General features: G+C 37.4%; 1 protein-coding gene across 2 annotated transcripts; it reads right to left on the bottom strand.

Moving 5' to 3' along the window:
* Positions 1 to 18: 18 nt before the first annotated feature.
* LOC146467697 (uncharacterized) lies at positions 19 to 13,744 on the bottom strand. Of its 2 annotated transcripts, XM_085125701.1 has the most exons (35): positions 13,389 to 13,744; positions 13,174 to 13,304; positions 12,995 to 13,060; positions 12,577 to 12,644; positions 12,374 to 12,447; positions 11,724 to 11,782; positions 11,333 to 11,402; positions 10,949 to 11,022; positions 10,745 to 10,853; positions 10,525 to 10,619; positions 9,875 to 10,059; positions 8,886 to 8,953; positions 8,588 to 8,649; positions 8,380 to 8,496; positions 8,107 to 8,211; positions 7,896 to 7,999; positions 7,615 to 7,657; positions 7,369 to 7,443; positions 7,128 to 7,198; positions 6,846 to 6,927; positions 6,678 to 6,740; positions 6,368 to 6,430; positions 6,043 to 6,105; positions 5,615 to 5,677; positions 5,457 to 5,519; positions 5,049 to 5,111; positions 4,183 to 4,293; positions 3,539 to 3,625; positions 3,350 to 3,424; positions 3,031 to 3,105; positions 2,806 to 2,853; positions 2,461 to 2,688; positions 2,147 to 2,356; positions 999 to 1,094; positions 19 to 611 (listed from the first exon to the last, which is right to left on the bottom strand). In XM_085125701.1, exons 1-35 carry the CDS (start codon positions 13,609 to 13,611, stop codon positions 456 to 458), a joined length of 3,345 nt encoding a protein of 1,114 aa, XP_084981827.1. In that variant the 5' UTR covers positions 13,612 to 13,744; the 3' UTR covers positions 19 to 455. The 2 variants fall into 2 exon arrangements, with proteins under 2 accessions (XP_084981827.1, XP_084981826.1); XM_085125700.1 differs by lacking the exon at positions 2,806 to 2,853 and having other exon boundaries at positions 314 to 611; positions 13,389 to 13,742.
* Positions 13,745 to 13,751: the final 7 nt, after the last annotated feature.

The following is a 13,751-nucleotide window of genomic DNA, read 5'->3' as shown; positions in this document are numbered from 1 at the left end:
AAAGTACACAACAATAGGTATGTACAAGTATGTTTTTATTTGTCACAAATAGCACATCATTTGTACCTATCAACGGGAATTATATTGACCAAACTAATTACAAGCTCAGTTTTCTTATTACCATTAGAATAAAATCGATGTAATTCATAAACTGTTTCAATCACAATGATCCGAACCAAAGCTAGTGCTTAAAGAAAGAAATCATATCGTGGACGCTTTATCATGAACAGAAGTTGTAAGGCAAGTCAGTCATGTTTCTACTTTGCTTTTTGATTGGTGGAAAACAGCATACTGTGCTTGGCTTAAACTATCGAGTTGCTTAATGTAGACAAAACAAACATATAATTGCTTTAAATAGCCAATTAAAAGCCGTAACTAGTATACAAATGCTAAGACATTAACTTATGGTTGACTAACATTGTATTTGTAATTGCCAGTTCTCTACTTGGGACACTTCATTCGTCTTCCATTCCAAATCCAAATAGTGAATCAGAGTCAAACCAAGAAGTACTTTCTGGATTCTCTTTCTTCTTTCGTGATAGTGGCTTAATCTTAGTTATTTTACTTTTGAATGGAGGTTTCATTGCCTGGTGTAAACCACGTCCCTTGCCCTATAAAAAGTCAAATTCATGTAATGTTATTTTATGTTTAAATTAGATATTAGTACACTTAAGAAAAACCATTAACGGTTGGTACTTGATGTTCTTACTTTTCTTCCCTTTTGTATGAAAACAGTGCAACTTGAAGTTGGTATTGATAAAATATTGGAGATTTTTCGTTTTTTTCTTGCTTTAGTGAAGTCATGGAAAGACGTTACATCCATATAATAAGGAGAGAAGGCCAAAGATATTTGTTTTAACCTCGTTTTTGTCCTTCCAATGACTGATTTCGTCTTCAGGAGATAATGTTTTCGTTTTCATTCTTTTGTTCAAGGTATGGCGCAAAATGTTTGTCACTGCTTGTCGCTTCGATGATCTTGGGCAATACGTTTTACTTACCGGTGATTTTTCGTAGAGGGAATCTGGACTTTTCATATCAGGAAACAACTCCTTAAACTTGGCCATTTCTTCTGACTCTTCATTTTGGACTTTCATCTGAATAACAGATAAAGAGAAAGGTTTGAAAATAATGACTAGCTCATCTGAGAGCCTCAATATGGTGATCACTAACAATTCTTCATAATTGAGGTTCTAGCAGTTAAAATTCCGAAGGACGAGAAGTACAGGGAACGCCTGTGTCAAAGTGGCAAAAGATAGGGATGAATGCCAAACGATCACTCGCGGGCGCCTTCCATTGGGCCAAAATTTTCGATTCAACCGGTTCAAATGCAAATGGTACTCGCGGATCAGACGGAAATTTTCCTTAAGAAATAGACTACCTTTGAGGTACTCCAATTTTCATTTCCAAACGGTTGGAACGGAAATTACCGTTCCATTTGCACAAAATTTCCATTTCAGTTTGATGTCTTCGTACACCATCATGAATATTTTTGATCTACCAAAGAGATTGCAAGTTTGGAAGGAATAAAAAAAACCTTTCCATCTGACACGGACCGATTTTCCGAAATTCCCAACTGCAAATTTTGGGTAAATAGAAACCATAATAATAATAATAATAATAACCTTTGTTTACCCTCGGCAGTGTTTATAGCACAAGTGCTAGTGGGGCCGAGCATTAAACGTTACAAAGAAATAATTTAAATTGAAAATAACATGGTTAAAAATCCCAACTGGCAGGAGGCAGACCAGCTGGCTATTTACAAGCGCCGCCGAGGAGTTGAACTTGGGGCTACCGAGAAATAACTCCATCTAGTGGTCAGAGCGGGACTTGAACCCGGGACCTCCGGATTTCAAGTCTGGCGCCCTAACCACTCGACCACGCTGCCTCCACTATATTGCCCTGGCCTTATGTATCTGGGGTTCAAAGCAGTCATTATGAAAGAAAACTAAATGATTTTTAACCCGTTGGGTAAATGTGTGAAGTAGAGGACCTGACAGAAAATTTGAGAATTGCATATATATTATCTTTGTTGCAGAAGATAAGCATCCAACCCTCTTGAGTAGCTTGTCCTTTTTTACATGTTAAAAATAGATAGGATCAAATGCCGGTAATCTTAATGCCACCATGAAAAAGTTTGGTTTAGCACCTTTTTCTGTTTCTGTTGGGCCATAGGCTTTCCACGTGGAATTTGTTTCAGTTTCTGTACTTCTGTAAATGGAGACTTCATTTCGCGCGAAATGTCATTCCTCCAAGGAGATGGCTTTGGAGAAAATCGAACATTTGCTCGCGGTGTGCTCTTCTGGTTCTCCTTTTCGTTGCCTCCTTTCATGGCCGATTTAGATGCTTTTGCTCCAACCTATAAAGACAAGCAATCGGTACGTTAATTGTTCATAGTTTTTGAGTCAGTTCAAAATAAAAGTTTAAAAGATCCAGACAAGAGCATTCTTTGAAAGCCATAACCTTGGTCAGTTTTAAGACGTTTTCGCCGTCGTCTTCAGAAGAAGATGAATGTGGTTCATCGGAGCCAGCAAACACCACTCTCCTCTTTTTCTGGCTGAAGTCGTTTTGTTTTAGGATACCTCGAGGTTGTTTCGGAGTTTCAGGAACAACTGCAGGAGCTTGTGGAGTCGTTACTTTTGGTGTCGTTGGTTTCACTTCAGAGGATGTCATACGAGGGCTTTTTGGTGTCTTGAGATAAAACGTTAGCGGACAAAAGAATCAACAGAAGACGTAAGAAATACGGTATCATTGATTTGTCCTATATTTTAAAGCAGGAAACGTTTAAATAAAATATACTCATCATACCTTGACTTGTTTTTCAATCTTTTCTTGCATAAGCTTGATATCTTGGTTCTAAGATTTTATATAATAGTATATCACTTAATCTAGCAGTTTATAACGTTTCTGGCTTTGGTTGGTATGAGTTATCGGTATCTGTCATATAGGGAATCCTCCTAAATGAGCTTAGTTCACACTGATAGAGCTTTACTTTGATTGTATGGCTGTGATACTGACAGAATGATAGTGTACCTTCTCTTCCAACTGTTTCTTCAGCAGGGCAACGGTTTCCGCTTTTTCCAACTGAGATCTCTCATGATTTTTTACCTGGACCAAAGGAGACATGAATAGATTAAGATGTTTGACCGAGCAATACATACAGCGTCATTGGTCCCGAATACACTGACAAAACACACTTTTCCAGCATCCCGGTAGCGCTATACACTCTAGACTGGAACAATTGACAGGCCCCCTAACAGTGCTCCCTTTATGAAAAGTTCAAACTAGTTAAAAACAACGTCGCCTTGGAATATTTCCAATCACCCTTCAGTATCACTGCCACGAGTTTTACCTGCATTGCTTTTAGATGTTTAACTTCTTCCTCTAATCTTTCTATTTGCTCCTTGGCCTCCACGAGTTGCTTTTTCTGCATGGAAATTTGCGGAACTATCGTTAGAGAGGAAGCTGTTCCTAACGAGGTACTATCAACTCTTCTTTCAAGATATCGTGGGAGGTAATTCTTAATAGCTTGCATACTCACATGCTGTTCTTTGGATTCCTTCTCGGCATTAGCACGCAAGAGTTCCAGCTCTCGCTCCTTTTGAGCTACTATTTTTTCGTTTTCCAGCTAAAAAAAGGAAAAAAAAAACGGAAAGTAAGGTTATATTAGAAGCTGCTAGAAAAATGTAATATATGCAAGATCGTTTGAAAATCGTTCAGTTTCCTCCAGTTAATCACAGGGCGTATATGTGCTATTTTAACTAGCTATCAGAAGCTCGATACCAGTTCTTCCTCGGAGGGCAATTGTTTGTTGATTGTGTTCTGTGGGCTTTTCAGTTTTATTGACCAGACTGTTTTATTTTCACGCCAGTCATTTTAAACCATTCTACTGCTCTAAGAGGTTGAGTCATATAATTATTTCCTTTTACTTGAGGTTTAGAGAACTTTTTTACACTTGAGTGAACACCGTTTTCCGTCGCAGTTAAAATGTCTTTGTTTCTGCTCATGTCTTGATGACTCAACTTAACTGTATTTGCTACTTTACGTTATGGATTTTATCAGTTGCGTGAAACTGTTGTCCTTGGAAGTGATTTGCAATCAATTTTAAAAGAGTGTTTGAGGCAACAGACTACCAAAACTCTGCTAACGACAAACGTAAACATCTAATCTGCACAACGTCTGTACCTTGTATTTTTCCAGTGTTGCGCACAGCTCATTTATCTGCTTTTCACATTTGCTTTGGACTTCTTCCTTCTCTTGTACGGCTTTTCCTTTTTCCTCTTTAAATTCTTTAACCTGTTGAATTTAATTATAAAATATTATAATATAACAATATAAATAATAAAAAAAAACGAAAAAGAAAGAAACCAAACAAAATAGTAACGAAAACAGATGCCAGAAAAGTCTAATAGGTTTTTTTTTTTATAAATATTTAGTTCACTTTTCGCATTTAGGGAAAATACACGAGAAAGTTTACCCTGTATAGTTCATTTTTCAGGATGCAGATACCATTTGGCAATAAGAAGTATATTGAAAGCTGTAGGAGCGTGATTTTGAGAGTTACGCCCATTCATAGTATCTACGTCTTCTACATGGCAATTACTGGGATTGTTACTGTTCCACCACATAGAATACTTTTGACCAAAATTCTAGAACGATAGGGCAAGTATAAACTAACACGCATGCTATCTCTTCAGGTGAGACACAATGAACACACAAAGGACAAATGGGACTCAATAATTCTCATTTGGTGTAGCCAGTAACCATTCGATAGAATATTACGATTTACATTATGCTACGTTTTGTTTACTCTGTCGCTTTACAATTTATGTCGCTGGACGTAAAGGAACTATGGGTTCCTAAAGCTAGGTCCTTTTAAGTCTTTGTTTGATCAAAATACCTCTAACGTCAACGATTAACGTGGGCGGGTGATAGTGGCAAGAGAAGAAAAAGGAGGGAGGGAAACACAAGGAGGCAAAGAAGTCGTAAGAAAAAAGTAAACTCCTTATACTCTTTTTCATCAGAACATAAAACAAGTCAACCAGTCTTACTTCTCCTTCAAGTTTTTCCAATGCCTTTGATTTCTTTGTTAGTTCTTCTTTTATATTTTCCAGCTGGAATGTAGCAATCAATAAGGTTAGCCAACATCGTACGATAGTTGAACTGCATACTGGCTAACCGGTTTGAAAGCGACCATATATATAACTAAAAAAAAGGAACTACAGAATCATTGAAAACCTTTAGTTGGAAAGCGTTGAGTTACGATAATGATTCGTTTAATTTAGTTAAAGTGGTGTAAATTGCATTTATGACAAGTGTTAACTGCATTTGTATCGGCTTATGTAAGCAGGAAAACCGAGTTTAGTCAGTGAAGCCAAGTAGAATGAAGCGAATTTTTTGGTGAGAGTACTGCTGTTGATCTCGTGATAAGTTCTCTGCTTAATAAAAACATATTATACCTGCCCATCAATGTCTTCACTATGGTTCCTGGCTGTTTTTAAATCACCGTTACTTTGTTTTAGCTTGAAAATTAAAGCAAGAGAAAGATAAGTAACATTAAACGTGCCGTGATGGCCACTACATCGACATAATCTACAGTTTTATTTTTTGCTCCCACCTTTTCTGTCAGCTCTTTAATCTGATCCTTACAAGCACTCAGTTCATTGGATAACTTGGACTTCTGAGATGTTCAAAAAAATACTATTAGATACAAAAACTATCTCTACAGGCCACAGTAAACTATAAACAATAAAGATATAAGTCGGAGGACACAAAGCTCTAGAGTAGTTATTGGATAGTCAAACGGCATTCTCTTGGGGAGCTTGCGCAATATCAATTAAAAAGGTAGAAAACTAGCCAGCGTTGTAGGTTTGTTATGGCACGCTCCTCTCATCTGTCCCAGTAAGTTCTGTGTCCAGCTTCCTAATCGAGGATGGTGGCCTAACTAAGCCAAGGAACATTGTGCCTGTGCTATGAATACTGTTGGTTTCCGGCCTTTTTTGGTCTCCTCCGTTTGGGTTCATATATAAAAGAGCCATACATTACCTGATTTTCAAACTTCTCTGCGTGTTTAGTTTGAGACGTAACCTTGCTTTTTAACGTCTTGTTCTGGAAGAGAGAATTGGGTGATTTAGTTTGTTTTGCTAACATATGGAGTATCACTTGACTCTGAAGATGACTTCCGCTCAGGTTGTCGAAACGTCAGTCAAAGTCACCCCAAACAGTCCTTCTCAGGACTACACTCACCCGGATGATCATAATTTACGTACTTATGACATGACTCCTGGGTTCAAAACATTTACAGTTTTCCAACACAAGTAGTGTTGCCAATGAAATCCATACACAATGAACGTGTTTTAAAGCGATATACCTCTTGTTGCACTTCTCTAGTCTGTTTGGTTTTAGCTGCAAGCTGATCCTGAAGACTTTTTATCTAGCAGAAAAACACGAATCAAAATTTGTTGTACAGTTATAGTACAGTCATTCTGCATAAAAACAGATAACAGGGGCAGAAAAGTATCTTTTATCGAGAGAGCTTCAAGCAACTGACGATTGTCCTACCGGGACAGTATTAGCAGTACTTCAGAAAAAAGTAGAAGCTTCAGTGTTATTGGGAGATCGCATATACTAAAATAACAACGCTTTTCCAGTATATGATTAATGATTAACATTTATCTCACCTTATCCTCTAGACTTCCTAATTTTTTGGTCTTCTCTTTTACATCGTCTTTTAAAGATCGGGTCTGTTAAAAAAGTTTAACAAAATAGACATTATTTTCAGATATAGAAAGCACCGTCTATCACCCATGAAATGGACATATATCGTCAGGATACAAAATATATCTTACGTTGTCTTTTTCTTTCTCTAAAATCATCATTCGTTCTTCGTCTTGCAACATTATATCTTCCTTCAGTTTGTCATATTGTTCCCTGAAGGAAAAGTGACACGGCAAAGTTAAACCTCGCTTTTAGTCCAACCTAAGAACAAGAGTGCATAGAAAGAAAAACGAACGCCTGCGTTGCCGTTTCTTGGAGTTTATTCTATGTCAAAAATTTGTGCTTTTATCAGTTTTTTTTTTAATTTGACGTTTAGAGTGGAAGTGAGACTTGCATGGGCACTGCAAACGTACTGTAGTTGCCGATGATCTTCTTGAAGTTTGTGAATGACCTTCTTTGACTCCTTTCCACTTTCTGAAGCATTCTGAATAAAAGAAACAGTTTTGAAAACGTTGTATTCCATCATTCAGATACAACCACGCATTTTATAAACAGTTATTGTAACTAATAACTTACAATAATGTAAATATATCTATTTTTTGTTGTTAAGGTACACATTTATGTGCTACTTACGAAACCAAATGGCATAATTACCGTCAAGCTCTTGTCCAATACGGACGTTTTTTCCTGCAAAGCTGTTATTTGATCTCTCAGTCTAATTTCGGAAGCCTTCGTTGAGAAAAGACCGAAAAACAAAGAGGAACATAATTATGTTAGGCAACCGATGAGTGCTTTCAGAATCAGAAATCCTGAAAGGAACAAAACCTCAACTGCAAAATTGAACTCAGAAAAGAAATGTAGTTATAGTCATTCTCTAAAAACAAAAGCAAAACATCATACTTTAAATTCTTCCAGAGATTTTTGGAGCTCTTCTTTTTCCTTCCTGAAACAAAAAGAGAATGTAAAAATAACTGATGTCATATCGGTGCTCCCTCAAACAAATTGACGCATTTCGCCTTCACTGAGTTCAATACGTGAACCTGATGAACCTTGGATAAGAAATAGACTTTTGGTTTTATTCCTCTCATCAAAATTAATAACTAAACATTATCAATTCGAGAACGTGATAATTAGTCCAGTTTTATATGCTTTACTGCATTTGAAGAATCCAGCCCTCTTACCTTTCCTCGTCGATTTTTGCTTGAAGATCTTGTACGTTCTCCTGTAAGTATTTCTGATTATAATTTGCATTGTAGACCTTTCCTTCTAGATCGCTGATAGTTCTCTGAAAAGTGAGCAACTATTAGTCAATATTGTATAAAAAATCTGAAGCCTCAACGAACGTATTAGAAATTCGTTCACTTCAATATTTGTTTGCATTCGTTGCTCTACCTGTTTTTCTTCCGAGGCGAGTGTTAAAAGACGAATCTTTCCCTCCAGTTCTTCTTTATTTGCGTTAGCCTCATCTAGGTTCTTCGTCAAGAAGGAGTTTGTTTCCTTGCAAAAGAAAATTCATTAAAAACACACGTACAAAGAAGATTCGAACATAGAATTTCATGAGCTATCGACATTAACTGGCTCAAACACAAGAGCCTGAACAAAAATAGTACATTACAAACAGCTGTACCAAACAGATTATTTAAAAAGACAGTAAATGAGTAGTACTTGAAGCTGAGTCAGTTTTTCTTTTGATTGTCGAACCAATTCTTCCTTAGCTGCTGTTCTCTCCATCTCTTTGGAATGCTTTGTTTGTAAGTCTGTGTAAGCTTTTTCCAGTTCATCCTGAAAAACATTGCATGGTGATGTAAGAAGACGGTCTGGCGCTTCAGTTGCAAAAGTCAAGCATGCATTTGACCAGTGAGCAATTGCATACCTTTTCTTTCAGAATATGATTGTTTAAAGTGTCTGCCTTGTCCTTTTCTCTTGTCGTCGATTCTGAAACAGCAAGATTAGTTTTAGCTGCACAGTGTGTTTCCATTTCCACTAAAAAGTTTAAATAATATTTCAGAATTTTTAGCCTTGTAAAAAGAAGAAAAACCCGTCGTTAACAACTCATTAGCTGCATCCCTAATACCTCGAGTGTAGCATTTAAGGCTTCCTGCTAGAAAGAAAGAGTATTAATCTGAAGACATTTTACGACATGCAAAAAATTCTCACTTTTAAAAACTTACCCAGCTTGATCTGTAGATCCTTTATCTTTTCGTTGACTTTTTCCTTCATGTTAGTAAGAGTTTGTATACTTTAAGAAGAAAAAAGAAGTCTTACTAGAAAAACCAAACGTTCCCTTACATTTTAAAATTAATCCTATGTTAAATCAGGAAAATGGGTAACTGATGATACGCTATTCCTTGATCGAAAGTAAAAACAAAATGTGTATGACAGTAGGGGAATATTAGTAAATTGTGTTCAGTTTTTCACGAGGATGGGACTACAGAGGTAGAATTCTGGGCCGGGTTGTTCGAAAGCCGATTAACGCTAATCCACGATTAGATTTTAATCGAGGCTTTCAGCTCGCTCGTTAAATGATGGTTTTAAAGGCTCATTCTCGAGCTAAAGGTAAAGAAAGGTTTAAGTAAAAATTGAGGGCCAAAAATCTTTTGGAGAAATCTTTATCAATTAGCAATAAAACTCGAGTCAAAGTTTGCGCTAATTCAGGATTAGTTTAATCGGGCTTTCAACAACTGGGCCCTGGGTGTTTGCTTAATTTAACACACCGCTCAGATCGCGCTCTGTTAATAACCATTAAGCATTCCCTTGCTAGTAAGTAAGTAACAAGAAACCAGCGGCCGTGAATCAAACTGACCATTACGGTTTTGTTAATCACTCTTCGGTTTTGATCGTGACATCGCTGTGTGCTATCGCGGGTTGTTCGATGTTTAACCCAATGACTCCTGACGACTTCTTTTAAAACGCAACTTTACAAAAAGCCACCGATGCTTTCTTTTGGCTGTTATCCCGATAAATTGCAAATGCTTATTTCTTGCCGAGTACATTCTATCATGTTCATTTTGCTTCGTAAGATTTTTTGCGATTTTATCGATTAGATGTAAGGTAACTGTTTTCTTGCGGTGAAAGTGATAACGTTAAAAGTGTTCCAAAGGTCCAACCAATGCCGGTGTTGGCGGATATATGAGTCCATGCGCCAATACTATCTACTCACTTTTCCTCCATTGTCTCTTTTGTACTTAACAGTGAAGAAACATGTCCTTCTAGCTCATCTAATACTTCTCTTTGCTCTTCCTTTATCTTAAGCATTTCATCTTTCAATGTCTGGTTCTCTCGTCGTGAACTTTCGAGTTGTGATTGAACGACTTTGTGCTCCTCTTCAATCCTCTTGCATTCTTTCTAAAACAATTAAAACAATTTCTCCCTTTATTTCTACTTATTGTACTTAAGAGGTGGTATTAGTTGTTTCGCTTTTGGTTTAGAGCACTAAATCGACCTACTGCCTGGTAAGTTCAGTTGATAAAGAGACCGCACTGCTGAGCGAGAAGTCGTGGTTGCAAGCCCAGGCCGAACTTTCAACCATTGTTTTAAAATGATTGGTAAGATCGTTGGCTGTATGTGCTCAACACTTTGTCTCAATTCATTTGGACGGTGACGTCAATTATCCGCCTTGTCTCCTACACCTCCTCATCTATAAATTAGTAGAGAACTATTGGGGACGTATTCCTAGGTAACTGGTAAATCTTTTCTTGGGGTGGGAAAAGTCGAATACAGCTGCAAGTCTGAGGTTTGCATGCAGTCATTGGTGCAAGCTGTACCTGCCAAGTCTGGTGAAGGGAAATAAACTCATTCTTGTACTCTCACCTTATTCAAGCCTAGCATTTCCTCTGCATTTTGTATCTGGACTTGCTGTGAGGTAATGATGCTTTCAAACTTCTTTACTTTATCTTGTAATAACTCTGTCAGATAAAAACAGAACTCCACCTTTGCAACGTGCGTATGTGTAGACAAAGAGTCGAACTGAGCCAGAAATGGTTGATTTGTTCGATACCAAAAATGATTGTAAATATAACAATAACGTTACCCTGCTGATGTTCTAAGGAACTTGATTCCTCTTTACTCTTCGCTAGAGCTGCTTCCATGGTAGTAATGTGGCTCTCCTTTGCTTTGCGCTCATTTTCAAGCAGTGTAATCTGCGTTTTAAAAACAGCGCAAATTGCGTTGTGGGGAATGGGCACTTACCAAAACTCTTATATTTACTTTCATAAAAGAAAAAAAAGTATTATACTTGACTTTCTGCCTTTTCAAGCTTCTCAGTTGACTCCAACGCAAAGTCCTCATGGTCCTTTCTCTGACCTTCAACTGAAAACGCAAAGCAAATTAGCATTTGATAACACCAGCCACTTCCTAAAATAGAAGCCTTGACCTGGTGGTCAAAGCAGAAGTCAAAACAGTCTTCACGTCATTTCAGACCCACCACTGGCTTGAATTTTCTTAAATCCTTTAAGGTCTTGTAAATGATTGCTTTCAAAATGTGGCTTAAATTAAATTAACGTGTTTTAGACAAGCCGAGAGACCTAACAAATGTCGTTTTTGATGACGTTCGAACAGTGGGACTCAACCTTTTAAAATTTTGGTTTAAACATATAAATAATAGAGGATCACAACCTACGTTTATTTCTCATTTCATTATACTTGGCCGTGTGTTCAATCTGAAGATCCTGAAATTTGACTACCAGTTCCTGTTGAAAATAATACAAGTGAATAATCAAAACAGCAAAACACGGAAAAGTTTAATAGTGCCTATTTTATAGTAAGTTCTGAAATATATTCGACCATTTTTAAGGTAGCTATGAACCAGCCCAAACGATGTCCACTTGAAGGCACCCTTAGCAGGTGGTTGGAAAAACTTAATTCAACTTCATTATAAATAGCCTGCGAGCAGCCGTTCTTTATCCCCTCAGATCCTACCTGCCGCTGACTCTATCCAACTTTCCCTATGTAAATTAGGAGAACATAGAGACTACTTGCAGTCTACACGATTAGTCTCCTGAAATTCTTACCTGAAATTGCTCTACACGCTTCTTCTCTTCAAATCGAAGTTCATCTCGATCAGCTTCTCCTAACAAATAAAGAAAATAAAACCGTTATCTCTTGCCCTTTTACTCAGTCACTACCGTATTTGTCTTGTCAACCTTTTCTTCCAGCCCACTAGCAGCTACACCATATTTTATGAATGCAGTTTTGACCAAGTATTTTATACTAAACTTCGTCGAATACACCAACAACTGGTGTTTTCTGCAGGTAGTTTATATTTGCAGTTCCAGAATTGATTACTAGCTTTGGAAAACTTCCCCAACGAAAAAGGATGCAAACTATAGTACATAGGTGCAGTATGCATCAAACAACCTTATCGAGAACTGCGATGGACTAGCACCCCATTCAGGTGAAGTAGCAATACTCCTGTCTGCTTACTGCTGAAGCAACCATCTTAAGCTCCGCGGCCGTATGTGATGCTCGAAACACGACTTTACCTTTTACACCCGGGCCCGGTTGTTCGAAAGCCGATTAACGCTAAGGTGAAACGTAGGGACAAAAAAATCTTTTGGACTTAATCTGTTTGGATTAGTAAATATACTCGAATCAAAGTTCACGTTAACCCAGGATAATGGTTCAAAAGGAGAAATATTGCTACATAAGTGGCAAAACGCACCTTTTTGTAGATTATCCTCCACCTTCGAGACATGATCTTTCAACGCGTTGCACATATCCCGGGTAGAAATGATTCTGAAAAGAAATTTATTAGTATCTTTAAAAATTTAATTGAGAGCGGACCTTTTTAGAAACGCTCCCTAGAGTGGGTAAGGCCCCATACACAAATTCAGATTTGTCCTAATTAGCTTGGAAGGGCCTTACTTGTGTTCAACTTCTTCCCTGCTTGCAAGTTCTTCTTGTAGCTTTGAGCTGAGGCTTTCATTCTGAAACTAAAACGAAGAAAAGCCAACTGATCAAGCAGTAAAGTTTTGTATAAAATGGGGAAGATAGCACAAGATGGAAAACTTTACTTACTTTGTAGCATTCAATTTCATGGAAATAGATATCACTGTGTTAATTTGTATTTTTTTTTAATATGCAGTCTTCAAGTTAAATTTTGTTTCAGTGAAATGTCTATGAATTTTGTTCACTTCTTGTCCCTGTTGTTGTTCAGTGTTGATTTTTTTCATTCTGTGAGTCTCTTACACTTTGATGTTCCTAATATAGTCATATTGGATAACCTCGGCTAACCACAAATCGGAGTTAAAGAGTTGAAGTTTTTAATGAATTCGGACCTTACCTGTAAATCAAGAATAGATTTTCTCTGAGAATCTATTGTTTGCACTGCTTCTTGGATCTTTTTTTCCTGTAATAAAAGGGAGAAAAGCGTCATACCTTGAACGTATATTCAACTGAATACTAACTTTATTAACACCAAGAATATATCAGGATACATTTCAGATCATAAACTCTCATTACCTTTTCTTTTATTTCTATTTCCGTCGACGTTTTCCATTTTCGTATTTTTTCTGCTTCTTGGTGAAGACGAGTGTGTAAGGATTGAATTCTTTCAGCAGATTGCACTCTTTCTTTTTCAACTTTCTCACTTTCTGCAAGTGTGATCAAAATTTTTTAATGTCTTCCCACAACACTTCCCGATAAAGCATGTTAATATTAAATGTAATACTGCTCACCTTTTTCTTTCTGTCTTGGAGTGTTTGGGCGAAAGTAGGTGCTAGAAGGTGAGTTGACAGGTCTGATATTCAATTGATGTCCATGAGAGGCAGATCTGTTGACATTTGGGCTTGCGAAGTAGGAGCCCGAGGTAAGTGGAGAATGAGAAGCCGAGCTCGTTGTCAGCTTGAATAAAGGCTGCGGAATGTGATGCTTCAGCTGGCTGTGAGCATGGGATTGCATCTCGAGAATGTCACCTATCTTGGTGAAGTTGAACTGACATCGTCTTGTAAACTGAAGTCCACAAAAGAGACTGCAATGGAAACGTAAAATTATCCGGTCTTTGTAACTTTCCTGTGATTTCGCAAAAAAAGTAAAAAAAT

This window comes from Pavona decussata, unplaced genomic scaffold, assembly GCF_977016875.1.
Source record: "Pavona decussata unplaced genomic scaffold, jaPavDecu1.1 SCAFFOLD_134, whole genome shotgun sequence".
NCBI lineage: Eukaryota > Metazoa > Cnidaria > Anthozoa > Scleractinia > Agariciidae > Pavona > Pavona decussata.
This window is presented reverse-complemented; position numbering and strand designations above follow the sequence as displayed.